Source organism: Gopherus flavomarginatus, chromosome 2 (genome assembly GCF_025201925.1).
Source record: "Gopherus flavomarginatus isolate rGopFla2 chromosome 2, rGopFla2.mat.asm, whole genome shotgun sequence".
Taxonomy (NCBI): domain Eukaryota; kingdom Metazoa; phylum Chordata; order Testudines; family Testudinidae; genus Gopherus; species Gopherus flavomarginatus.
Genome location: NC_066618.1, coordinates 162,661,003 through 162,688,733, shown reverse-complemented (window position 1 = coordinate 162,688,733; position 27,731 = coordinate 162,661,003). Strand labels below are relative to the sequence as shown.

Below are 27,731 nucleotides of genomic sequence, written 5' to 3'. Positions count from 1 at the left end.
GCTGCAGATCAGAGTTAAAGTACGTTAGCAGAGCTGTGGAAGAGCCCAGGACTAGAGTACCAGGGGGTGTGGCAGCTGAGAATCGGTGCAATAGCTTGTTTGCTCAGAACAGGAATTTGAGAGTGTTGGTGTCACGGAGTCACCGGGCGATACTCTGGAACTGCTCCCCACCAAGCCAGTCAGGACTTTGGGGAGCCTCCTCTCCCTTGGAGCAGACTTGTTCAGGGCAAGAAGCTCACACAGCTTCACCTCCTGGGTCTCTCCTTGGAGCATTTAGCATCCTCTGCCCCTCCGTGCGCTTCCCACAGAGAGTCCACCCCAGCGGGGTCCTGGGGAAGCCACCGGGTTCTGCATCCCCACTTTGCAGTCAGACGTGACTCTCAGCCAGCCAGTAAAACAGAGGTTTATTCGATGACAGGAACAGGGTCTAAAACAGAGCTTGTAGATACAGCGAACCGGACCCCTCGGCTGGGTCCATTCTGGGGGGCAGTGTGCCAGACCCCCAGGTCTGCCCTCCACCCTTGACCCCAGCCAGCTCCAGACTAACAACCCCTCCCAGCCCCTCTTCTCTGCTCAGCCCCTTTCCCGGGCCAGGAGGTCACCTGATCCCTTTGTCTCCAACACCTTCAGCTGGCACCTTTGCAGAGGAGGGGCCCAGGCCATCAGTTGCTAGGAGACAGAGTGCCAGGCATTTAGGTGCACTGGCCCTTTGCTCTGCCAGATACTTAAGAACTGCCATGGGGACACTGAGGCACCAACACAGTATTCAGAGAAAACATTAAGAACTTTCCCAGTTCGTCACATCTCTCCCCCCTTCGAGACCGAGCTGAGCGAGGTCACTTCAGCCAGTGACCTGGGGAAGTTCGAACCCACCAAGGTTCCCATGGATGCCCCAGCATCTCTCCCATCCCTTGGTGTGAGTTACACCAGGACAGTCCAGTCTCACGCCCTCCCTTAGGTCGGGTGTGCTTGATGGCACTTGCAGGCCGCATGTGGGAAGGTTTATGCAGCCCACACCCTTTGCCACCCCAGTACCCCTGGGCTTCAAGCTGGGATTGGGTCTTTTCCCAGCACTCTGGTCTGTGATTCGGACTCCCTTGGTTAAGAGCCCCCATCTTGGCCTTGGCCAGCTCTGGGCTTGGGCAGCCGCTTCCCACTTTGTGGCCCAGACACAACACCTCTGCCATCCCCCCTTGCACTTTGCAGCTTTTACCGTCAGTCCCACCTCCTTGAGGCAGCCCAGCCCCCTCTTCACCTGGGACACCTGTTCCTCCCAGGTCTGGCTAAAGATGCACATGTTATCAGTGTCTGCCAAGGCCAAGTTCTCCATCGCCCTCAGCTTGTCTAGAATCTCCCCAGGCCTAGGCATGGGGTCGGCATCGGACACTGTGATGGCTTTAAGCTTCTGATAGCCCCCATAAAACCAGATCATCCTGTCTCGCTTGGGGATCAGCCCCACAGGTGAGGCCCATGGGCTGTAAAATGGCTGGATCCCATCTAAAGCCAGCATGTCCCTGACCTCTCTCTCCAGGTTCTGGGCTGCTTTCCCAGTGACTTTGAATGGGGAACACCTCATGGGGAGATTTGCTCCCACCTCAGGGAAGAGATCCCCCCGGGGGTCTTCCCCCTTCTTCATCCAATCCTCCCTCTTCAGGTTCAGGGGTCCCCTCACTCTCCTCCCATCCAGCAGCTCGAAAGGGAAGAACCCTGTGGATTCCTGGGGCACCACCAGCTGCCTCCCGATTACCCCCAGTTCTACTTCCCCTTGGGGAGCCCATTTCCGGTACAGGAATCCCTTCTCCAGCAGGACTTCCGCAAGGGGGTTTGCAGTGCTGTGGCCAGCAAGTTCTCTCAGCTTCTCCAAGGAGGGATCCTTCTGCAGCTCCGTCTGGGATCCAGCTGCTGGGGCAGGGAGTGGGACCTGCTCCCTCTCGCTGGCTGGGCCTGGGGTCACAGCCGCCCTGAGCCCTGTCCCTGGTAGCTCCCTCCCTGCTGTGTAATCACTTCCCAGTAGCAGGTCTGGACCAGGCAAACCTGTTTGGCAGCTGACCTGCCCTGCCCGGGTGTCCCCCCATTCAGCTGGGATCTCAGCTCCCCCCGTGCTCAGCGCTGCCCTTGCTGTCCCAGTGGGGGCAGGCTGCGAGCTCTCTGCTCTGGTCACAGCATCAGAGCCAGCGTGAGCCCCCTCTCCAATGTGCAGGGGGGCGGGGAGCCTCTCTCCCTCCCACTCAGCCCCAGGGGGCTGGTTACAGGTAGGCAGGTATCCTGAGCCCTGCAGCCCCTCCCCCCTGCCAGCCAGGTCATTTGCATTTTCACTGATCATTTCCATCCTAGCCAATTGGTTCCCTGGATTTGAATTCAAACCCTCAGCCGTTACAGGAGCGGGGCCTGGATCCTGTCCCATGGGGAGACAGTCACCCCCCAACAGGGCCTCCCAGCCGATATCCTGGAGAACCCCAACGACCAGCCAGCCCAACCCCTCCTGTGTCTGCACAGGGATCTGGGCCATAGGCAGGGCGAGGGGCTTCACCCCAGGGAACTTCACCCAGGTCCCACAGTCCCTCAGCATCTGGGGCTGCACCACCACAGTTCTCTCTGTCCCAGGGTCTCGCCCCCGCAGGCGTGTTTCCCCACTAACCCCTGGGCAGCCCCCTATGTCTCTCTGATCCACCATCACCAGTCCACGCTGCTGCTGCTTCTCCTGCAGCTTTTCCTCGGGCTCTTGCTCTCTCTCACGGTCCTCTCGCTCTCTCGGGCTCTGCTCCCATCCCATCCGTCTCCAATCTCCTGATGGGGAACCCAATCGTGAAGACCCTCGTCTGATTGGGGACCAGACTCCCGGGGATGCCTGGCTGATGCTCCAGCTGCTCTCAGATCCTCTTGTAGCCCCATCTGGGCCAGGAATCTGCTCCTCAGAGCGGTCCTTCTCCTCCAACTGCACGATTAACTGTGCCTTGGTGAATTTCCCCATGTGTAACCCTCTCTTTGTGCACAGGATCACAATGTCCTTCTCAAGGAGATGGTGATAGGCCATCACTTCACCATTCCCAAGTGGCTCTGGACTCACAGGCCTGTGTGCTCTTGGCTCCCCCATGGTTTCCAGGAAGAACCCCTGGTGTGCCAGCCCTTCTCGTGATCACCACCTCTTTGCCAGGGTCGAGCTGCAGACTCCTCCGCCCCTGGGACTGCTCCTGCAATCCCCCGGGGAACCCTGCTACTGCAAAAATCCTTCTCTCTCCCAGGGTCGAGCGGCAAGCTCTTCCGCCCCTGAGACTGCTGGCTGCAGTCCTCAGGGGGACCCTGTTACTCCAACAGTCCTTCTCATTGGTCACACACTCCCAGAGGTTAACCGCCCCCTGAAACCGTCCCACTCTGAGCCTTCAGCATGCCTGGTCCTCATTATCCCTCCTTTGTTTTACTGCTCCCCAGTCACTTACTGCAAGCAGCGCCATTCACGGGGTGCAGTACGTCCCGCCGCTGCCACCAGTTGTCACGGAGTCACCGGGCGATACTCTGGAACTGCTCCCCACCAAGCCAGTCAGGACTTTGGGGAGCCTCCTCTCCCTTGGAGCAGACTTGTTCAGGGCAAGAAGCTCACACAGCTTCACCTCCTGGGTCTCTCCTTGGAGCATTTAGCATCCTCTGCCCCTCCGTGCGCTTCCCACAGAGAGTCCACCCCAGCGGGGTCCTGGGGAAGCCACCGGGTTCTGCATCCCCACTTTGCAGTCAGACGTGACTCTCAGCCAGCCAGTAAAACAGAGGTTTATTCGATGACAGGAACAGGGTCTAAAACAGAGCTTGTAGATACAGCGAACCGGACCCCTCGGCTGGGTCCATTCTGGGGGGCAGTGTGCCAGACCCCCAGGTCTGCCCTCCACCCTTGACCCCAGCCAGCTCCAGACTAACAACCCCTCCCAGCCCCTCTTCTCTGCTCAGCCCCTTTCCCGGGCCAGGAGGTCACCTGATCCCTTTGTCTCCAACACCTTCAGCTGGCACCTTTGCAGAGGAGGGGCCCAGGCCATCAGTTGCTAGGAGACAGAGTGCCAGGCATTTAGGTGCACTGGCCCTTTGCTCTGCCAGATACTTAAGAACTGCCATGGGGACACTGAGGCACCAACACAGTATTCAGAGAAAACATTAAGAACTTTCCCAGTTCGTCACAGTTGGGCCTCAAATAGCACATTGGAGGCAGGTCAGGATTGTGCGGCGTCAGCAGAGCAACGTGTGCAACAGCCCAGGACTGGAATAGCAGGACAAGGCTGCAAATCAAGGCTCTGGCAGAGCTGGATGAGGAGTGAGGAGCCCAGACCTAGGATGGTGCTACAAGTCCAGAGCGAAGGGTGATCGGTGGAGGACTTGGGCAGGAAGCTTGCTCAGCACTTATCCACATTGGCCCTTCCTCCAGTCCTTTATGTTTGTGAGCTCCATACTAAAGAAGAGGTGGTGTGTGAATTACAGAAACTCGGAGACCCAGCTAGCAGAAAGTCCTGCTCCTATAGGGTTTGGCTAGGATTGGTCACTGCTGTTCAGGGTCTTTCATTGGAAGCTGCAGGTTGAAACAGTTCTAGCACCTGGCTTAGGGAGGCATGTTTGCCTCCTTCTCCCAAAAAGATCCTGGGACTTTAGGATTTCTTTTACCCTACAGCAGGCAGGAGAGTCCCTTGCCCAAACCATTCACAACCCTCAGGAATAACCAATCCGAGAGATGTTGGCACCAAGTCCTTGCGTCAGAACCAAGGGAGTGCCCAGAAATCATGGCATCCCATTGCTGCCTCTGCTTGTGTGTTACAGCCCATCCCCCACCCTGAGTCTGCCCTGCATAGTTAGTTTGCAAGCTCTTCAGAGCAGGGACTGTCTGCTCCTCTGTGTCATGCAGCTCCTGGCACAGTAGAGCCCCATTCTTGGCTGGTCCTTAGGCACTACCGTAATAAGCAGGATTAATGCTAATAATGATGCCGAGGGCATTTTGCATTTCAATAGACAGATGCAGCCTGTAAACTTTAAAAAAGTAGCACAGAGGCACACAAACCTGCCTGGAACAGAGTCTAACCAGAAATGCTGATGGCAAGGGCACAGACATTGCACTCCAGGAGAAGTAGTACCCACCCAGCCACCACAGGACAGCTGACCTATTTGTATTGCTAGTGTTACAGTGCAAGCAAATAAACATGCTTCAGCCAGTTCCAAAGCCTAGGCTTGTATCCAGGGGCCTTGGGAGCTTTCTGCAAACTTCCCTGTCCACATTCACGCAATGGGTTGATACACAGCTAGAAGCCCAAGTACCTGAGTTGGTGGAGAGGTCTGGCCCCCACCAAAGCCCAGTGGAGTCCCTGGAAACCTTTCCATTGAATCACAGAATATCAGCAGGGCCGTCCTTAGGATTTATGGTGCCCTAGGCGGGATTATTAAACTGGTGCCCCTGTGCCTGTCTTGCTCTTAGCAACACAAACATAAGCTTACAGTATTGGAAAACTTGCCACAGGCATGTTACTAAAACCAGTTTAACTTAATTAAGCACACTGTAATACTGATGAACTAACGCTAAAAAGTCGCACTATAGAAAAAATTCTGATTTGACAGAATGATGCAAATAATATATTTTTTTAAATTTGTCAACATTTTATTGGAAATTTATATGAAGAGGTATTGAAACAAGGATTAGTTTTTAATTAAAAGCAGTCTTTCTGGCTTTTTTGGCTGCAAAATCAGTAATAATGTCATCGTATGACAAAGACAAAGTGATGTCTTGTTCGACTGTAAGAATAGCAAGACCAGTCAAGGTTCCTGACTCATTGTAGAGTGCAGATAGTTTTTAATGAGCTTTAGTTTTGAGAAACTCTATTCTCCTGATGCTACTGTTACAGGAATTGTCAGTAGAATATGAGTGGCAAGTTTGCTGGTATGAATAAACTGTACAATGTCCATCACTGATTTTGCATGTGGCAACAACTCAGTTCTTCGTACAGTTCAAGTCCATTTAAATCAAAATGATCACCATGCTTCAGGAGGCTCTCTAGGTCAGGGATCCACAATGTGGTGCCTGTGGGTGCCATGGCACCCACTGGGGCTTCTCAGTGCACCCACACACTGGCCGGAGGACGAGCATCTGCAGAAATGTCGCCGAAATTCGGTGGCATTTTGGCGCCAATGCCTCTGGATGACACTGCTTGCTGTTGAATTTAGGCAGCATTTTGGCGGATGCTCGTCCACCACCACGGTCCTTCGTCTGGCGCACGCCAGACGAAAAAGATTGGTGACCACTGCTCTAGGTTCTTGCACTTTGTCATTAGTTGCTCTTGTTTTCCTATTTCGTTGAATTTAGTCCCACTCAGCCCATTGCCAGCTGAGTGAATAGAACCCCAGGCCGACAGTGGGTTGAGTGGCTCAGCTAGGGTCTCAGCCGCCGGCCTGCTCAGCCTGCTGCCAGCCTGGGGTTCCTTGGAGGTCTCCAGGCCAGCAGCGGGTGCTGAGTGGGGCTGGCAGCTGGGACCCTGAGTGGCAATGGGGCAGCAGCCGGAATCCCAGAGCAGTGGTGCGCTGAGCCATTCAGCCCACCACTGCGTGTCATCAAAAATCAGCTCACGTGCCACCTTTGGCACATGTGCCGTAGGTTGCCGACCCCTGCTCTACACACTAGTAAGGAGATGGGCATATTACAGTTGTTGGAGGGCTCTATTTAGCAGTAACAGGGCTATAGGAAAGTCAGTCAACATTTTTTGTTTCTCTGATGAAAACTGGCCCACTCTCTTCCCCATTCCAAAATTGTCACAAATAATTGTCAACAACTTAATTGTCTGTTTTTGGCTAAGATATTGATTTTTTAAAAAAAATATATATTGAAATTGAATTCAGGATTCTTAGCAAGCATTTTTAGCAAACAAATTTGCTCAATGACAATCAAAATGGCAACACAGTACTACTTTCATGCTTGGCTCACCCCCCCAGCCTGCTGGTTCAACAGCTGCAGTAGAAGAGGAGAGGTGGAAAACTGCAGGACCCCAAAATCCACATCTTGGGGTGCAGAGCGGCAACAGCAGCAGCAAATCCTCAGGTCTGATCACACACCAATGGGCACCACCGCCAGCTCAACGGACCATGGTGAAGTTAGCACAGCATCTGATCTCAGGGACGGGGCACCCATGGAGCCACAGCAGCTCATCCTGCCCTGTGCAGCTCTCCCCGGATGAGATGGATCACTGCCAGTCCGGGGGAGAGATGCACTCCCCAGCTAGGGTGACCAGATCCAGATGTCCTGATTTTATAGGGCCAGTCTCGATATTTGGGGCTTTGTCTTATATAGGCACCAATTACCCCCACCTAGGGTGACCAGACCGCAAGTATGAAAAATCAGGATGGGAGGTGGGGTGCAATAGGAGCCTATATAAGAAAAAGACCCAACATATGGGACTGTCTCTATAAAAGTGGGACAACTGCTCACCCTACCGCAACCCCCTGTCCTGATTTTTCGCACATGCTATCTGGCTATCCCCAGCCCAGCCGTGTGTGACCATTCCAATCCTGGCTGCCTGCGAGGAAGTGAGTTACTTTCACTGTCATTCCTCAGCAGGTAGGCAGCCAGCCTCACCTCCCCCCCAGCACCTCACCCAACACAGCCCTGACAGCCCTCACGCCAGGGGAAAGAGTCACACTCACAGGTGAGCATAGGCAGCAAGTTTGTATAATTTTTGGTGGTGCCCAAAATGGTGGTGCCCGCCCCTCTCCCCCCCGCTGTCGCCCTGTAAGCCGATATAAAATGAAGCTACAATGCGTTGGCACCACAAGATTACAAGGGTCAATTAAAAGTGTAAACTCAGAAACAGCACTTGCCTGCTTCAATATACAGTATTATATTTTGTTGCACTTGTGAAAAAGTGGGAATGTTCTAAATGTTTTCTCTGAATACTGTATGGGTGCCTCAGCTTCCCCTGCAAGATGCCAATTGAAGGTGCTGGGGACAAAGAGATCAGAAGAGATCCAGAAGAGACACAAAGGCTAGAGGAGGGAGTGTCAGTTTGGAGCTGGCTGGGGAAATGGGGAGAGGCCCAGAACTTGGGTCTAGGCTCCCCACCCTCCAAGATGGACCTGACTGAGGGGTCCTGTTTTCTGTACCTACAAGCTTTGTTTTAGATTGTGATCCTGTCATCTAATAAACCTTCTGTTTTACTGGCTGGCTGACAGTCACGTCTGACTGCAGAGTTGGGATGCAGGGACCTCTGGTTGCCCCAGGACCTGCCTGGACTTGCTGCGGAAAGCGCACAGTGTGGAAGGGCATGCTGAATGCTCTGAGGTCAGACCCAGGAAGGTGTAAGCGTCTTGCTCTGGAGACAGTATGCTCAGAGAGAGGAGGCTTCCCCAGAGTCCTGACTGGCTTTGTATGGAGTAGTTCCAAAGCATCCCAGCATCCTCTTCCACACCATGCACTTCCCGGAAGTCCAAACAGGCACTGACACTCTCTCCTCTGGCCTTTGTCTCTTTTCCAGGCATTAGGAGGCCACCTGATCTCTTTGTTCTCCAACACCTTCAGCTGGCACCTTGCAGGAGAGCGACACAGGCTATCAGTTCCCCGGAGACAGGGTTTCAGCCATTCTCTGTGCAAACAGCATCACACTGGCACTCTAGGGCTCTACAACAATCACACATCCTTATCCCACCATCTAGATCCTTGAGAAATGCATAGGGGAAACTGAGGCACCCACACAGTATTCAGAGAAAACATTAAGAACATTCCCACTTTGTAACACCTGTATACTTTAAAGGGTGTAAAATAATCAAGTATTGTGCTAAACACAATGATACTCCAAACTGACCACCAAATTTAAGTTGCATGTTTTTCCCCTCAAGTGAGGGCTCTGGGATGGGGCTAGGGATGAGGGGTTCACACTGCAGCAGAGTGCTCAGGGTTGGGGTGCTGAGGGCGCAGGCTCTAGGGTGGGGCAGGGCTCGGGATAAGGAACTTGGGATGCAGACAGGCTGCCCAGGGCTGGGGCCAGAGAGGACTCTCCCCCCTCCTTACTGGCAGAAGCAAGCTCCAGGGAAGGGACCCCTCCTCTCTCTCCTGCCCCCCACCCGCAGCACACTCACTCTGCACCACAGTCACTGCACATGCTCCTAGTGACTCTCTCAGGTCCAGAAAGCCCACTCGCCTCCCCTGTGATGGGTACCAGGGCGGGGGGGTTGCCATCATGTGTGGCCTCCCCATCCCTGCTGCTGCCACTGAGTGCCGGGGGGGCGGGGGAGAGAGCTCCCAAGCATGTGTGTGCCTCCTTCCCCCTCCTCTCTTCCTCTTCCCCTCCCCCAGTGCTCCAAGAGGCTGCCTCCCAATGATCTCTATAGCCTTAGGCAAAAGCAGCCCAAACAAAGGAGAGAGGCACTGGCTGTTTTCTTTCAGCCAGGGAAGTTCCGAGGTGGGGGCAGAGGAGAAACCCAGCTCCAAATATTGGTGGAGCACAGCCCCCAGCCTTGAATATTCCTGGTGCTTGAGCACCTTGAGCCCCTATAAGCTGCCACCCCTGCAGGTGAGTTCCTTCCCCTACCCCTTCCCAGAGACTTCCCAGCAGCCAATCTCCTCCCTCAGACTGTGCTGCATTCGGCTCCCTCTAGGACCCAGCAGCCCTGCTCTTACATTCTCCACTGCTTCCCCTCTGTCTAGGCTCCCTGCAGAGAGGTGCCCCCAGACCTTTTGGTGCCCTAGGCGGCTGCCTATTCTGCCTATGGCTAAGGACAGCCCTGAATATCAGGGTTGGAAGGGACTTCGGGAGGGCATCTAATCCAACCCCAAAGTTCTGTGGCCTTTGGACTGAACATGAAGGGGCTGGATTTTTTTTAAAGGGCTCAGGACCTGCAGCTCCCAGTAAAGTCAATGGGAGTTTGAGGCACTTAGCACCTCCAAAAATCATGCTGTACATGCAGAAACAGTGTTGGTACCTTGGGGCATGGTGCAGGATTGCTGCATTCAGGTCAGTCTACAGATGTTCAGTGTCCAGCGGTAGCAGGAGAGAGACCAATTCTCCTTGTTGGTCACCCCAGTGTAAACGCCACCAAAATCCACAGAGTCACATCAGGGTGCAGGTGGCACGTGTGTGGGAGCAGAGTCAGGCCCAGAGCAGCTTCTTTCTTAGATACAGCCCCAGGGAGCTTTAGCTCAATCCAAACTCATTTTCCAGGTGAGCTGTTCTCTGGGGTGCTAAAGCACACGGCCCAGCATGCCCTATATCTAAAGCCAAGTCCCGTATCAGAACTTTCCAGAATGGAGTGGGCTTGGAAAGCCAGGTCAGGCTCTGCAGCCTCGGTGCCCTTTCTAAACCCGTCACAAGTAGGACATTCAGCAGGACCTAACTTTCAGAAGCATTAAGCCCCAGGCAGTGCTCAGTGACATCAGTGGGGGCTGCAGATGCAGCTCAGCACCTTTTAAGATCAGGCCACAAGGTTGCGATTCACCCCAGCAAAAAGACCATGCACCACTTCAACCTCCCTGGGCAGCACAACTATAAAATGAGGCTGCTGCATTTCCAGACCCATTCCAGCCAGCAAACTAAGTCCAGTTCCAAATCTTCTCCTCTCACCAGGGAACTGTACCCAGAGCCAATCCCAGACGGGCACAGAAATCCAGTCCATGTTTCTATTCTCTTTATTCCAGGTGCATGAATCCTTTCTACCTGTAGGAAATGCATGCTCAGCCTGAGGGCTGCAATGTTTCATTTGTGTCGGTCACAAGTAAATCCAAGGGTGACAGTGTAGGAGTGTGTGGCTCTCGTAGAGTGTGTGACTGTGGAAAGACACCAATGGCAGCGTATGCAAGCTCACTGCCAGCACAGACTTACATCCAGCCGGCTGGCTAGCAGAGGGGTAGAGAGCGCAGCTTACCGCAGCTCTCTGGGGCGAAGTGCAGCTGTGAAAGGCAAAGCCATGAAGGGGGAGCCAACTGCCTGAGCAAGGTTTGCGTCAGCTGGCACGGACTCTGATGGTCTTAGGTAGGGGGATAGCTGATCATGCCATGGTGGGAGTGAGCAGCATCCCTATTGCTCTGGCAACATTGGGCTTCACCAGTGCAGGGGAGAAGCCGTTACTGGTTTAGGGTCCCTGCCCTCTTGGCCACAGTGTTTGCCCCGCTACAGTTTGGATTTTCTAATCTTATCCTGGCCCATTCGGGGCAGCCTGGGGCATCTGCAGAACACAGTGGGTGTCTCTGGGAAACAGCAATCCAGCCCACAATGGAGCCACGTTAGCAGAGACTGGAGGTAAAGCGCAAGCAGCGCGTTGTTCACTTCACCGCCTCCTCTCACCGCAAGGCTGTTTATATGAGCTGCAGCCCTCCAGGCTGGTATACTGTCTGCTAGTTAAAATACCTCTATCTCCAGCATTCAGAAAATAGCTGTCTACAGTATTGCTTTCAGCCATAATGGAAAACTGATAGCTTTTATCTCCCCAACTTTATGACTATTGATGGTACAAAGGCCAGTGTCTGACGACCATTTAAAAGCCAGCCCTGTGCAGTCAGAGACCAGCAGCGAAAAGCAGTGAAATCTCCAGAATGATTGTCTGGCTGAGAATACGCCACCAACATCCAGTAAACAAAGGAACTAAAAAGAGAAAGAAAAGAAAAACTTTCCATCTGGGGGCAGGGGAGGGGAATCAGAAAAAAAATATTCCAGTATTGACTTCTGCAAGCGTTACTTCTCCAAGGTCAGTCTCAGTCCCGTGGTGTTAGACATCTTGCCTGCCCAAGCTTCATATGGGGAGGACAGGAATTTAAGAACATTGGAATTGCTGTACTGAATCAGACCAGTGGCTCACCCAGTCTTCAGAGTTGATTTCTCTTGCAGTTTTATGATGAGTCTTGCAGCGTTTGATGTTTTTTCTTAAAGCTCCAGCTCCTGGATTCATGTCATTAAATGAAAATCTCACTTTATGGTTAAAAAACCAAGTATCAAGCCCTAGCAGTTGGGAAGAAAATCTGGAAAATGTGATCTGAGTGTAACCCTATGGGGTAAGAAATCAGAAGGCAAAGAAAATGAATCCAAAATCATTGCTGTGCATAGGACTGAAGTTCATTTTTCTAGAGGGTTGTGAGATTTTGACGTTTAGCTACATTCCAAATTGGAGCAAAAATTTCAAAGGAAAGAAAATTCCAAAACAACTTTTTGTTTCTGGTCAATCAAAATGTTTTGATTTTGACATTTTCTAATTTGAATTACAATATATAATTGCTAGACACAAATAGTATGTAACACAAAATTTAAGGAACTCAGCAAATTAAAGAGACATTTCAAAATGAAAAAATGAAACATTTTTTTCCTGAAAATGTGGAAAAAGGCCATTTCAACATTGCTGGAATGCTCCCTCTCCCCCCTTCTTCCCCCCAAAAGAAAATTCCAGCAAAATTGACCCAGCTTTGGGAAGTATTTAGATGTCAACTGAATTGCGTATTCTGACCAAATATGGCTCCGTTGGAGTTTCTCCAAACAGCTTTAGCTAAAATGTATCTTTAAGGAAATAAAACCATCATGATTTTTAAGCCAATCTCATCATTTGTTGAGGCCTGACCCATGATGTTTGAATGCTTGGGGCTGGTGATAGCACCAGCCCCAAGCATTCAAACATCATGGGTCAGACCTCAACAAATCATGAGATTGGCTTAAAAATCATGATGGTTTTGAGCATCTTGTCTCCAATGGTGGCCAAGACTTCAGAGGAAGTTGCAAGGACCCTGAAGTGGGCAATTATGGGATAATCTGCCCATCAGGGAAGTTTCTTACTGACCCCATCAGTTATTGGTTGGCTCCTGCCCTGAAGTAAGAGGGTTTAAATGTCTTCTAGCTTTCTATCCTCTCTGATGTAGCTGGGGATGTTCTCATTACCCAGTGAAGTCTCCAATCCTTGTTTTGAATTTGCTTCTGCTTCTGGTTGTTTTGTAAGGTTTTCTTGTCAGAGCTTGGCCCTGTTTTCTCCCCCACAATCTCTGGGTTCTGCTTGTCTTGGAGGCTCTAGTCTGTGATCAGGGTACAATGAAGAAGTTCTAGGGTAACCCAGTATGTGATAAAGGAAGACAAGTTTCTGCTGGGAGAAGCCAGTCAGTGCACTAGACTTATCACATCTAGAGATCTCAGTCCTGACCCTCAGAACCCTCCATCATCCCAATGTGACTCTTCCAAACTCTGCCCACAATTCTGAAGTACAGTTCTTCCTGGGGTCTGCACACAATTCTGCCAATGTCCTTCCAGCTTGCCCAGCAACCACAGTCCTGGGTCCTTCCTGAGCAGAGGCAGCCTCTCATGCCAGACTGCTTGGTATTTCTGGGATGAGGAACTCCTGGCCACCCAGGCTGCAGGCATGACTTCGCTATTTTGTAGCAATTGGCTTTGAACAGCTTCCACTGCGATTCCATGCAGCTGCTTTCTTGCTGGTGGCTCTGCACCAAACCCTCCGAGAATACGCAGAAACCTTTTTGTAGCTACAGCGGTGTCCACAGTCAGCTCGCTGTCACAGCTTGTGTCTGTAATCTAATCTTGTACGCTCCTTCTACTAGCACAGAATTTACACATGCTTCATCACTTAACACAGGCTACGGCATCCAGCACCACAGCAAACAGCCCCATCTGCCTTTTGCCATCACAACCCCGTTCAGTCTGTAAATGCCCCTCCTTTCAGGGACTGAGGCCACGCACTGCACTAAAACCCAGCCTGTCCCCAAGTGACTGGGGACCACAGTGAGATTTTCAAAGCTGACTAAGGAATTCACATGCATAACTTCCATTCATTTTCATGGGAGGGAGTATCTGAATCCCTGTGGCAAACCTCAGAGCTGACTTTTGGCAACCTGACCTGTGGTGCAAGATGGGACAAGATGGGAACAGAGATCTGCTGTCTGCAGAGACCTGAGTGGCAGCGGAAGATGAAACTAGAATTCTGAATAGAGAAGCACCAGTGCTTCCCAGGAGGCACCGAATAATGGCACTCGGTTCCCAGCTGTTCAACTCGTGTGTGCCTATTTCTTCAAATGCCCACTAATCCTCTCTCATCAGCTGAGCTGCAGTGCTTTCACCAACTGTTGCATCAGTGCTCCAAACACCGGAGAGTGTTCAGGGCTGACAAGAGTGGGGGGAAGCCAGTACAAATTACAAGGGTCTGGCGGTCCAGAAGGGGGCCCTGGACCCGGCTTCCCTGGCTTCGTCGGCCCGGTCCCCCCTTGCTGGGGGCCTGAAAAAAATTTTTCACCAGGGTTGGAACCCGCTCTCGGCGGCTCTGAGGGTGTTTAACTGCACATCCCACTCTCCTGGCTTGAGGATGTTTTGAACTGGGCCAGCCTGAACTTGGGACTCTCTCACTTGCCATTTTGAATCTCTTATCTCCAAACTCTGATTCTAACGCCTCAGAGCTGTAAATTCTGACTGACCTTCGAAACTGAGCTGCCAGCTGGAATTTAGCCCAGGCCAGATGTAATTACTGCTTCACAGCAGTTGAATTGCCTGTGCGATGAGTTGGGGGGTCTCATTCAGGCCAGTTCCAATTGGACAAATCACAAAACCAAAAATTTTAATGGATGCCTTTGTGGGCAGTCTCAGCAGAGGCCAGAGACTGAATGGATCTTGGAACGAGACCTCCCCACTTGGCTCTTACCCTAAAAGAAAGTTTCTCCAAGCCCAGGATGAATCTTGACCTGCTGTTGTCCATGTTAGATTTGATCTGTAAAAATGTGACATTGGAGCCTGATCTAAAGCCCATTGAAGCCAGTGGGAGATTTTCCCCTGACTTCTAGCAGGCTTTAGATCAGACCTCCTGGCCAAGATTTTCAAATCTGATTTGGGGAGCCTAATTGGAATCAGCTTAAAGGGGCCTGGTTTTCCAAGGGCTGGTGCTCAGCATGAGCTGAAAAAACCAGGGGGTCATCTTAAAAAACAGAGCCAAGGTGTCCAAAACCCCTGCTCACTTTGGGACGTCATCTGTCTCCAAGAAGGTGAGGGGCTTCCCCAGCATGATATTCACCAAAGTCTTCCATGAAAAGCATGTCTCTGCTTTTTTTGGTTTGTTGGGCTTTTTCCTCTTATACCAACTGCTGTGAGAGAACAGCAGAAATCTCTGCTTAAAGGTTCTCTGATTACAGTCCATGTTGCCTTGCATTAGCAGTGGAAGTTGGAGGCTTAATTACCTCCCATCCTGGCAGAGAAGCTTTATCTCTTCCTTGTGTCACTATTAGGTAGCACTGCTGCTTGTTGATTTGCTTCAGAGTGCAATCAACACTCTTGGTCCCATGTTAAGGTTAACAAGGTGAGCATCATGCAACGACTCAGGACTGATAAGTACAGGCACATATCAGGCTCTTGGTGGTCCAGTCAACGAACTTACACCTGTATGTGGCCCAGTTACCCTCCACTTTCAGTGGCAGTTGCGTGATTCTAACTCCATCCTATACAGAAGGTAGCGGTGCACACTACCCTAGCTGGGTCATCATGGAATTTTCACACGGGGTGAGAGCTCAGTAGTGCCAGTTGGGCATCTAAATAAAGGTCACGTTCTCCAAAGGGTCCAGCACCCAGCAGCTACCATTGTCACATTCATGGCCAGATTTTCTACCAAACCCAGCACCCAACATGCTGAGGTCTTGTGAAAATCTGGCCTCAGTTGTGGGTGCTAAGCACTTGGAAATCTGACCCTGAGCTCTGGTCCCAAAAGACAGTGTAACTTTATTTGGTATAACCCAAAGCTTGCACTGCCTCCAAGAGGGGGCTGGCGGGAGGGACAGAGGCACTTACCCAGACATCACTAGGCCAAGACTACTTCCCTGACACCTCCTGGCTATGGGTTTGAGACCCTTCCTGCCATCCATCTCCCTGAACCCTCTCTGACTACTCTCTACCTTTCTTCACTCTGGTCCCATGTATGTGCCTCTTAACCTCTTCCCACATCCTCCAATCTCATTACCTCTTTAAAGTATGTTTTGGAATAGATAGCCCATAGAGAAGACGCTCCACTAAACTAACTTGTGCTACTTTATACTGTCCTGGCTAGTGTGTAAGTGCACGACTGCCCGCTATTGGATGGAATCTGAATTGCTCAACTGTGTGTCCCAAGCCCTGTACTGCTAACAGCTGGTGGAGATTCTTTCAGAGCTCAGATGGGTGGGCTCTGTGCTTCCTCCAAAGCAGGAGAATCTGTGTCAAGTCTCAGGTGGCTCCCAGTTTGTTAGAGTATCCAGAACTAGCACAAATATCTGGCCACCACAGTGACACCTCTGTGCTATCCACAGAGGATCTAAGAGGAAGCCACGTCAGCTGGTCCTGAGGAACGATGAGGTTGACATCCTCCAAAGGAAGTCAGCAGATTTTGTTATTGTGGCAGAGGTTCTGGAGCCAGGACTATTCTACACCACCATAACTGCGCTTGGAAGGGTAACGCAGGAGCAGATAAAGGCTGCCTGAGGCTGCAGCCCAATTGAGACAGATGCAAAGTGAGCGAGGGCAAAGCCGGCATGCTCTATTTATACACATTCTCAGCATGCTAAGGTTGAATTACAGCCTTGGCACTGGCTCACGGCCAATGCCTTGTTATTTATAAATGTACAGCGCCTTGGAGACAAACAAGGGAGTGGAGACACCTTTCCAGCAATAGACAAAACTACAAACAAACATCAGGCTCTTTCTGGTGTTCCTGAGTGAGCATGGAGCCCGTTTGCCAGCACATCTTGCCTGGACCCAAAGAGGATGTATCTGATACCGGGGGAAGGTCATCATGCATGGCACCTCACTACCCTACCAAATCCACCAGAGCTTGATAAGGCTCTAATCATCCAGGGGTTGCTGGGCAATGGCTGCTAGTGACTGGGTAGATTCCGTTCAGATAAGAGCATGGCTGCTTAGCCAACCCCATTAGGTTCCCTTGTGAGATACCCAGGCTCCAGCACGCACTGGAAAAGCAGTTTCTCTCTCTCTGTGTTCCCACTGCCAAGTCCATCTCACACTAGTAGGAGCCACATGAAGCAGATGTTCTCAGATCTCAAAATCAGGGCGGGTCCAACTTTCTAGGGCAAAGGGTCGGGACGGATTTTGTGTCTGAACCCCATCCGCCCATCGCTAACAAGAGCCTTATTTGGGTTGGATGCCAACTCGTTACTATTGTAAAGATTGGACATGGCCTTGCTGAAATGGTCAGGGAAGCCTGAACTGACCTTACAAGTTCGTGCTGATGTTTACCAAAGGGCTTCACCTACAGTGAGGGCTCAGAACAGTTTCACAGTGGTTAGTGATACCTCACAGGCTGGCAAAGCTAGGCTAGCGAGGTACAACTGTGGTGGGCATTGACTCATCCATTGCTGGCTACGTCTTGTGTGCGTAGGAATCTATGGCAGCCAAAGCTACACCAGAGCTGCACACTCAAAGCCATCATATAGTCTGTTCATAACCCTCACACAGGACCTTCTTAATTCAATGCAAACCCAGGGAAATGTGGACTAAATATCTGCACAACTGACTGTCCCTGAAGAAGTTTGGACTCCCCCAGCTCCAGTTTATGGGTATGTCTACACTGCAATAAGACATCCATGGCTAGCCCATATCAGCTGACTTGGGCTTGGACTGCAGACCAGCCTCTGGGGGACCCCGCAAGGAGGGAGAATCCCAAAGCCCAGATGTCAACACTGCAATTTTACAAGGCCCTGCAGCTCAAGGCAGCTGACACGGGCCAGCTGCAGGTGTTTAATTGCAGTGTAGACGTGCTCTTTAGGAGCAGAGATTGATTCTGTCCAGCTTCAATGCATTGCATAGGGAAGTAAAAGTGGTGTCCCCAGGAATGCCAAAATCTGCTTTCCCCAGCTCCATCGTGGGAAATGCACATGACATCCCTAGGTGAGCAAAAACCTCATCTGAACAGCTCGAGTAGATTCCGGGATGCTCAAGACTTAGCCGGCAATGGATAAGCCAATGCCCACCACAGCCAAAAGGCTAATAGTTATGGCAACAGATCTGCAGGCAAGTGCTCACTTCAGCCTTCCCAACAGCTGTGAGGGAGACAGAGGGCTGGGTGCAGGTTCCAATGGGAACAGCAGGTTCCCAACCCTTCTGCAGGGACAGTGCTGTAGTTAGATGCCAAAGACAGAGTCTTAGCAGCTAGATAGACAAACAGACAAAGTCATATAGACAGGGGCAGCGGGAGACTCAGATACACTGAGACAAGACTATCGCTAATGATGTTTTTCCTTGGCCGGCTTTTCCGTGCATTCTTGTAACATCAGTCAAGATTTTCCTCTCTCTGATCTCAGATGACACTCTCCACCCACCCCCAACACAGCAAGAGAGCACAGACCAAAGCAACTCAGCTCCCCAAGTGCCAACTCCAATGGTCACATCCCCAAACACCCCCTCCCCAAACTGCCTCTGGCACACAACCCTCACATTGGCCCAACCCCCGAATTGCTCACCCCAAAGTGCCCCTTATGACATTCCTGCCAAATCCTCTGACCCCCACAAATCACCCCAAATGCACAAAGGCCCCCCAGCATCCAGATATCTCCAATACAGACCACCCAACCCACACATACACACCTAGATTTATCTTAAGACACATGCACCCCAACACACACACCCCTTGAAGAGATAGGAAATGCAGGGTTTGCCCTCTTTTTGGTAGCCTGATGCCCACGTCACAGTTGGCCCTGTGCACTCATGTCGTCTGACACCCAGAAGCCTCTTTGCCTCCATCAGCAGATTTTTATTACACTGCCAACAGCTCCACTCTGCTGTTTGTCCCCAGTGGGACTGGCTGGGCTGCCGCCTTCATCTCACTTCAATTTTCTCACAACACTGACGCTCGCTTCTAGCACCAAGCCCCAAAACACCCCCAAAACAAACAACACTGAAACTAATCAACCTATGCTCCCCCCAGTACATTAATAATGGTTTGAAACAACCACCCTAACCCCAGGCAGAGGTTGTTAGGATTTTACCCCAAAAGGGAAGAAGTGCCAGAGACTCCAGGAAACCCACCAGGGACTTCACTATTGCTATTGATTTTAAGTGGAACGTGCTCAGATCCCACAATGATGGCTGGCATCACAGAACCCACAGAAAGTCTCTCAGCACCATTAGTGCTCAGGCCCAGACTGGGCCGAGAAAGGCCCCCAGAGCAAGTATCACCAAATCCACAGCTTGGCACAAACGCCAGCCTTGTTCCAGGGATAGGAGAGCAAGGTATGAGGTTGGGCGGGGATGGGGGAGGAGCAGGGCCAGATTGAAGGTCACTGGCAGAGCTGTGGAGGGTCCCAGAATAACTGGGGGTGCTGCCAAAGGGGATTAAGGCACCTGGGCAGTCAAGCGGATCAGGAATTTTTCAATAACACTTATTGTCATTAGAAGAGGCCAATTTGTCGAAACCGAAACTGTTCACTGAAATGGTGCAGGTTCAACAAAACTTTTCCCCAGAAGGTTTCTTGGGCCCAGGATAGAATTCCTGGCCAAAATGAGAGAACTCCAGTGATCAGGGCACGCAGTAAGGATGTGGGAACCCAGGTTCAGGACCTTGGTCTTCCTGATTTGGAGCAGGGACATAATCCTGGGTCTCCACCATCTCAAGTGACTACCCTGAACCCCCAGGGTATTCTGTGGTTGGGGTCACTCCTGCTGGAGCTGTTGTACATTGCACTGAGCCAGGGCCAGAAAGACTGACTCTTCAGCCCAGTGGTAAGGGCACCAAAAAAGGGAAAACAGGGACTTGAACCTGGATCTCTCACATCCCAAGTGAGTGTCTGGCCACCTGGCTTTTCTGGGGTGGCATTCTGGCTATGTCTACACACCTGAAAGCCTCAGAGTCCTGTTCATCTGACTCAGACTTGCACTGCTGGGATCAAAATAGCAGTGCAGACATTCAGGTTTGGGCTGGAAACCTGGCAAGAGAGGAGGTCCCTGGAGCCCAGGCTTCAGTCCAAGTGGGAATGCTGACATTGCTAGCTTAAGCCCTGTGCATAGACCCCATGAGTCCAAGTCAGTTGACCCAGGCTCTGAAATTTGCTGCTGTGGGTACTTTTTGTCTGTGTAGACGTGTTTCTCTCTCTCTCTGGTTTTTCTAAAGGTCTCAGTTTTGTCCCAATGTGGAATCAAACCAAATGCCAAAACCTCAACTTTTCTCACAAAACAAAGTTCTTTTCTAGGGCTGCCAACCCTCCAGAATGGTCCTGGAGTCTCCAGAAATTAGAGATTCATTTTTAATTAAAGGTTACGTCATGGTTACAGAGTGGTGCACACAAACACCCACCCACGCACGCACCCCAGCTAAAACTCAGCCAGAGGATCTGCTAGAGCCATTTCCATTTCAAACGTCAGGAACCAGATCTCCTCTCTAGCTCTTAGCCAGACAGTTAAAAAGAAAATTCTTCTTTGTTTTTTTCCACCTGCATCCCTCAGGGAAACCAGCTCAGGTGTTGGGCCGCACTTGTCCGCAGACAGGTCTCTTCTTCTAAACAGCTTTACAGCTGCAAACAAAAGCAGGTCAAGTGAGCTGCCCAAGCATGTCAGAATCCCATCGCATGTGAACAGGGCTCCCACCTACTCCACACTGGTAGCTCGGGATGCCTTGGATAGATTAACTCTTTACAAGGCAAGACACTGCTGTGCAAGACCAGCTTTATCCCTTCCTAAAGCCACCAGACAATAAGGAGCCTAAGCAGACAAGCATGACATGTCCTCAGGGAGAGAGCAAGGGACTTGGAGTTACAACTCCAGGTGCTATGCTGGGATCTGGAAGGCGGTGTAGGTCTAGCAGGTAGCACAGGGGCACTAGAAACCAGAATTCCCGGGTTCTACATAGGCTGACTTCAACATCTACTCTGTACTTTCTTAGCATGTTCATGAAATGTTCTCTAAGTGTTTGTTTAATTCATCACAGCTATCGGGTGGATAGACCACTATCACAATCTACATTTTGCCAAGAGAACAAACAGGCAGAGAGGATAAGCCCAAACTTTTCATATTCAGTGGCAAAAGATAGGTACCTAAATAAAAATTTAAGTGCCCATGTTTGGCCTTAAGAGCCACCCACTTAGCCCATGGCAGAGCCAGGAATAGAACCTCAGGCTCCTGGTTTCCACACCCCCTTACTCTAACCACTAGCCCCCACTGCACTATCTGAGGCAGAAATAGCGTCCTGCAGCCCTGACTCCCCATCTTCTGCTCTAAGCACTGGACCTGTGCTGCCCTCCATGAGCTAAGAATAGAACCCAGAAGTCCTGCTTCCCCAGCCCTAGCCTCTGACACACCATTGTAAATTCTCTTCTTTGCCAGGAACATATTTCAAAGTGAAAATACACAAGGCAAATGTCGCACACTTTCCCGCACTCCTGCTGCTCTCCCTCCCCTTTCAGTCTAAACTTCGTTTCATGTTGGAAGGGGTCTATAATTTGTGCTCTGCAGAGCTACATTCTCTCAGGCACTCTCAACTCTTTCCTAATGCAGGTTATTTCCCTCTGCAAGTCGGACACATCCACAGCATTTAACTTCTGAGCAAGCGTCGGGCTTGCAGACCTGCTGACAAAGAACTGCCATTAATTTGACGCTGCACAGAGCCTGCCCCATATCATTTATTCATAGACACTGGTTTATTGTATTACTGATTGTAATTGTATTGTATTGATTATTGTATTACTGAAAAGTCACATTCAGAAGTTTCAGACATACTCATTTCCAAGGAGAGGAAAAATAGATACAGCTTTATGAGTGCAGGGGACTGGACTAGATGACCTCTGAAGGTCCCTTCCAGTCCTATGATTGATTCTATTTTGGCACTAACCCCTGACACCCTGCAGCCATTTGACAGGAAATGGACTCTCCTCTGATATTAAACAAATCCTTTATGCAGCCAATCTGCCACTGGGGAAAGTAAGAGGAGTTTTTGCTGTAGGAATAATAATGCTCAGAGAAAAGTCCGGAGCACTCTCGACTTAGTTTGTACACAGGAAAACCAACAGACTTCACTAAGAGTGGAGATACAGGCATGGGTTTTTAAAGCAAGAGCCTGTCTCTGAGTAGTATTGAAATGGCACCCATTGCTGTAGTATTTGAGCAGTGAGCACCTCACAATCTTCCATGGACTTATCGTCACAGCACCCCTGTATGATAACGCAGTGCTTTATCCCCATTGTACTATTGGGAGACTGAGGCCGTGGGGATACGTCTACACTGAGTTTTAAAACCCGCCACAGAGCGTCTCAGCCTGGGTTTACAGACTTTGGCTCACGTTACAACACTAAAATTGAAGCCTGGGGTGGACTTCAGAGCCCAAGCTACACAGCTGTATTTAGCGTCGTAGCATGAGCCCAAGTCTGTAGTCCTGGGCTCTAAGACTCACTGCCGCTGGTTTTAAAATGCAGCGTAGACACACCCAGGAGGCTAAGTCTATGGTCAGTCTGTGGCAGGGCAGAGAACTGACCACAGGACCCCAGGGTCCCAAGCTAACACCCTAACCATCGGGCCGTCTTCCTTCTCCCTACACCCACCTGCCACTGAAAGGCAGCTCCCCTACACCCCAATCCTCCAGACACAACACATCGAATGAGGACTCCTTCTTACTTACTTACTGTTTCTATTACTGCAGTAACTAGGAGCCTGAACAGAGATCTGGACCCCAGCACGCTAAGCACTTTACAAACACACAGTCAGAGACAGCCCCAGGCCCAAAATGCTCAGAGTGTATATAGACAAGACAGAGAAAGGGTGTGAGGGGAACAGGAGGTCCAGAATGGGGAAGTGATTGGTCCAAGGTCTCACAGCAGGTCAGTAGCTGAGCTGGTGAATAGAACCCAGGTCTTTGGACTCCCACTCCTTGGCCTTAACAGCTAGAGTCTAGATTGTACTTCCCCTTAAGACTGGGCTTGTTACCAGTGCTGGTGAAATAAAAAGCAAGAGGGAAAACTATCTCTCCCTTGTTATTCAAAATTCAAAATGTAACGAGGAAGGCTGTCACACACACAAATACTCCAACCAGCTCCTCCCATAGAGCAGATTCAGTAAAACCCTTGTTAGATCTGGGTGCTAAATTCCCCGGCGCTTCCAGCAAGCCAATGACACTAGACAAAGACTTAAGACAAATTCCTAAGTACAGCTGTAGCCCTTCCCCACGGAAGGTTGGATGACGTGATGATGAGAGCGGTGTAAATACCTAGAAAGGTTAGGCTGGGATAGACTAGGCAGACAGATGGATTACATATGCCAACAGACAGATGAAGGAATCTGAACAGCTGCGACAGAACATCACTGCCAAGGCAATGCTTGAACCAGCAGAGGGGACACCGCTAGACATCCAAGTCTATGCATAAAGAATAAAGCTCCTCCCCAGAAGCAGACGGAGCCTGGACTACACAATCCAGCCTGAGTTCTTCTGGTATCCCACCAGGGAATAACGGAACCCTCGGTCTGCAGGCCGTATGGGCAGGCAGCCAGCTTACCCAAGTGGCTATGCCTCGGTACAGGATCCCCCAGACACCAATCAGTGGAAATGCTGCAGCCATTGGGGATTGTTTACAACATCATACACTCATCCAGTAACAAGGGGGTGACCGAGAAGGATCTGAGTTAATCTCTTAAATCACAGGCTCCTCCTGAGTGAGTTAAAACCAGAAAAGGGAGCACAGCAGATGGATTACATAGCAAGGTGCCTACTGTGGAACATGGAAGCACCATGTCACGACAAGCATGTCAGAGAAAACTGGCCCATCCTCTGCAGGTAGGAAGCGGTGCAGCTCCATTGACATCCTGGAGTTGCACTGCCCTGGTCTATGGGTACACCAGGTCCCTGGAGTCACTGAGTCCCTGGAACCATGGGCCAGAGACCAGCCTAACAACCAGTACCAGGAAAAGCACAGTCGCCAGTGGCTAACCAGCTCGGCCAGAGCATAGTGCAGAAGAGACCACTACAAACATGTATACAGACCAGCCGCACACCCCAGCACTGCCAGGGAGCCAAAGGAGGCCACACAATCACTGCATCATTGTATTGATGTGGTGCTGTGACTGTTCTGTGCCTCCCTCCGCTCCAGCACAACATCCCATCTGCCCACTCCTCAGCCTGGCTCAGGCAGGTGCAGGGTGAGAAGAGTTGGGAATGGAAGAGGAGGCTTCTTTTCTCCCACCTCCAATGTCCTGACTGCTTGGAGGGATTGGGAAGGATCGAGGCTTGTTGAGAGACCAGACAGATGGAAAAGGATTTGCCATCAGGCCTTCGGACCCCACCAGATTTGCAGTGAATTCCCCATGAGGGCCTGTGGGACATCCCTATTCTAGTCTCCACATCATGCCATGCAGGTGGAGAGCCAAGGCCAAATCGTGCACTTCTGCATGGCCCAGGAGAGAGAGAGGACAGTTCTTACCGGCAGAGATGGTCCGTCCGGCACATGTTCCGCAGATCCAGGCAGTTGGGCTTCTCCTTGTCCTCATAGGAACAGCTGGGGACTATGGTCTGCCGGCGGCGCTCAGCGCAGGCCTGGTCCTTGCAGGAGCAGAAAAGCAGCCGGTAGGTGTATTCGCTGGGCACTCGGTCAAAGAACTGGCGCAGGGTCTTGTGGCACTTGCGGCGGTTGCAGTGCTCGGTGGCCGAGATCTCTTTGCTGCAGGTAGAGATGTAGATTGAGCGCAGCCTCTTGCAGTTGTCATTCAGGTTGCAGGCTTTGGCTGCATCTAGGCAGTGGTTACTTTTGGAGTTGGTGGCAGGATCCATTCCTGTCCAAGCAAAGAGAGGGAGAGGGGATGGGCGTTACTCAGAGCTGATGGCAGAGTGGCTGATGCTGCTGGCATGCCCCGAAACTAGGGAAGAAGAGAGGATGTATGTGACTAGGGGAGCCAGAACAGGGCAACACCACCACAGGTGGCTACAGCATTCTGGCATGCCCTGGCACCGAGACATAGCTGCAGTGTCCAGGCACATACTGCACTATGCCTATTATGCTACGACTGGGATAGGCATTACCAGAACCCAGGCGAGCCACTCATTCAACGCAGCAGTCATCAGCCACGTTCCTGCCAGCTTGGATGCCGCACAGCAGCATGGCAACCACACGGGGGGAGGCACTGAACTGGTTATTTGGCAACACTTTATTCCATTGAAAATCTGTGCCTTGAAGAGACACCTCTACACTGCAGGTCCCTGTGGCAAGGACAAAAAGAGGGCAGCTGCTGGGGTGCCACATGGAGCAAGGTGAAGGAGGGCTGGGGAAAACAAGGGTCCAACTAGGCATTTAATGCCACTTTTAGGTTTCCTGGGTGCTTTGCTCCCCCCTCTCCTGGCATATTTTTTCACTAATGCGGCTGTAATTACAGCTTGGCTCATTCCCAATCAGAGCCCGAACACAGAAGATATTTGCTTTTAAAAAGAAGTGTCTGTATATGGACATATGAGCATAGGCAACAATTGGTACAACTCCTACAATGCACCATGTGAAAATGCAGCAGCGGCAATGGTTAACTGTATGGCTACTGGGTAAATAAACCCCAGGGGGGCATGTGTGACGCTGGCATCGCTGCATAGCTAGAGGCATGTGGTGAATGACGTGTGGCACAGTTGGTGTTGCTTTACGGTCTCTGTGTAAGCCACTGCAACCTGACACAGAGGGGCTGGGCCAACTGCTACTAGTAGGGGGTCACCTCAAGTAACAGGATGAAATTCTCCCCTTCAGCCAGAAGTGAGCTGCAAGGGTCTCACATGTGTTATCTGTCTAGGTGTGAACTGTGCTGTTCATACAAAGGACAGGGGATGACAACCTGCCACTCTGAACTGGGCGCAGTCATTCCCACCAGTAAAGTGTGGGTGTAAAGCGCTACCACACTGGTAGCATTTTGCACAGACAGTACACTGGTGACTGATCACAAGAGGAGCCTGGTTCCTATTTACACTAATGGCCTCAGGCTCCTTTGTACTGCCAAAGCAGTGTCAATAAGAGTGCAAAGGCAAGCTCAGCAAAGCATCGGGCTCAGGGTGTCTCGCACAGAGAATTGATTTCCAAGGGTGAATAGATGGTTGGAACCCACTTCTTCAAGAGACACAGATTTTACCTTTCCTCCACCGGCATGTGGCCCAGTTGAACAAATAGAGCTTTGGGAAGACTAGAGCATGGTCCATTTTATTGGTCAAGCACCGTAGCAAACCACCTGCCCCTCACATACAGTCTAGGCAAGCCAAGAGCACTGAGCTAGAGACCCAACAGGACCGCTTGCAGCCAGGCAGGACCAGGGAGAAGGGGAGCAGTTAAGTGAAGAGAGCTGCTGGAGAAACGGAAATGCTGGCCTGCCAAGCGCACAGCTGGATTTGCAGCATCTGTTCCCGGAATCCCAGCAATCAGCAAAAACAAAAACCAAACACACACACGCATATTTACAAACACACACACACTCCGGAGAAGGAACAAGGGCTGAAATTTTTGTCAAAATGATGAATTGCCTAAGGAGAGCCAGATGCTATTTTGAAGTCACCTGACTTCATCAGTAATTTCTTCCCTAATTTCCCCTTCCCCATAAACCAACCAGGATCCTGGACTCGTCCGCTGTTCCCCAGTTTCCACTGGCAGAGACAGATGGCAGCATCAAGGTGGGTTTCCTAACAGAAATATTTGCAGAGCCTTGGTAATTAGCAAATGGCAAGCAGCTACCCAGGTGGGAAACCTTGGCTTTGTTTTTTCCACTCCCTGCTTTGTTCCATCAGTGCTCACAGGCCCCACCAACAGCTCCCCCACAGCCAGCCCTCCTAAGCTGTTGCCTACCGAAGCAGCTGTTAAGAGAATCAGACAGCTTCTAAAGCCATCTCTGCAACTGAGACATTTCAAGCCTCGTTTGGAATTCAGCTTTTCAGCACCTCTCCCTGCAGCATTCCCTGCTGGGAGAAGCCAAAATTGGAATGGCCCTACAGCCAGTGCACCTGCACCATTCCCTACAGCGCCTCCTGCTGGGAGAGGCTAGAACTGCTGGAGCCGTGCTCACACCCGCAGCTGGCTCTGATGTGCCATGTCGCACACTCTACTTCAAAAGGCAGGGACGGAAGTAGCTACAATCCCCCCACCCCCGACACATACACAGCCAGCTATTTATCCCACATCCTTCCCCAGCAGTGGCTTGGGGAGTGTTCTCTGTTGGGACAGTTGCTTGCCAACTTCTAGACAAGCGCTAAGTACTAACACAGCATATATGTTAAAAACCTACCCTGCAAAATACAATACAGAACGCAGAGTTTGTCCAGATTCCTGTCTTCCCAAGATACGTATGTTCTACCCTGCAACTTCCCCTTCCCTAGATACCACAGTGAGGAGCAATAGGCAGATGATAAGCAGGCACACATGCCTGGGGGCAGCACATATGGTGGTAGACACATGGCAGTTGTCTCTCTCCAGCTCCCAGGGCCTTTTTTCACCTTGTCCCACACTCATTAAGCATTTGTTCTGGGATCTGGTTTAGACCAGAAGGAATCAGGCACTGGTGCAGCTGGATCATGCTCACTCTGGCCAATCGTCCTCAAAGCCCTCAGAACACTTAATAGAGCGGAGCGCACGGCATTCTGAAGCACTGGCATACCTGTGCGATCAATGCACAGTGCTGGCTTATTGTATAATCCTTGTGAGCATCTGCGTCTGTCCTGCCTGAGACCTGCAGGGACCTGGATGCATTTTAATAGAGCCTGCACTTGGAAAAGCGCAGTTTCTGGGGAGCTCATTAATAAGGCACAAGTATTAACATTTCATGAGGCAGAAAGGCAACGGGGTCTATGAAGCTGGG

At 51.1% G+C, this 27,731-nt stretch overlaps 1 protein-coding gene across 3 annotated transcripts in view; it reads right to left on the bottom strand.

Annotated features, from left to right (window-relative positions):
* The window catches only part of GFRA2 (GDNF family receptor alpha 2), a 111,812-nt gene that overhangs the window by 42,813 nt on the left and 41,268 nt on the right, over positions 1-27,731 (bottom strand). For all 3 annotated transcript variants that reach the window (XM_050940088.1, XM_050940089.1, XM_050940091.1), the window contains one exon: positions 24,344-24,692. In XM_050940088.1, coding sequence (XP_050796045.1) covers positions 24,344-24,692 — 349 coding nt within the window. The remainder of the gene's footprint in view (positions 1-24,343; positions 24,693-27,731) is intronic.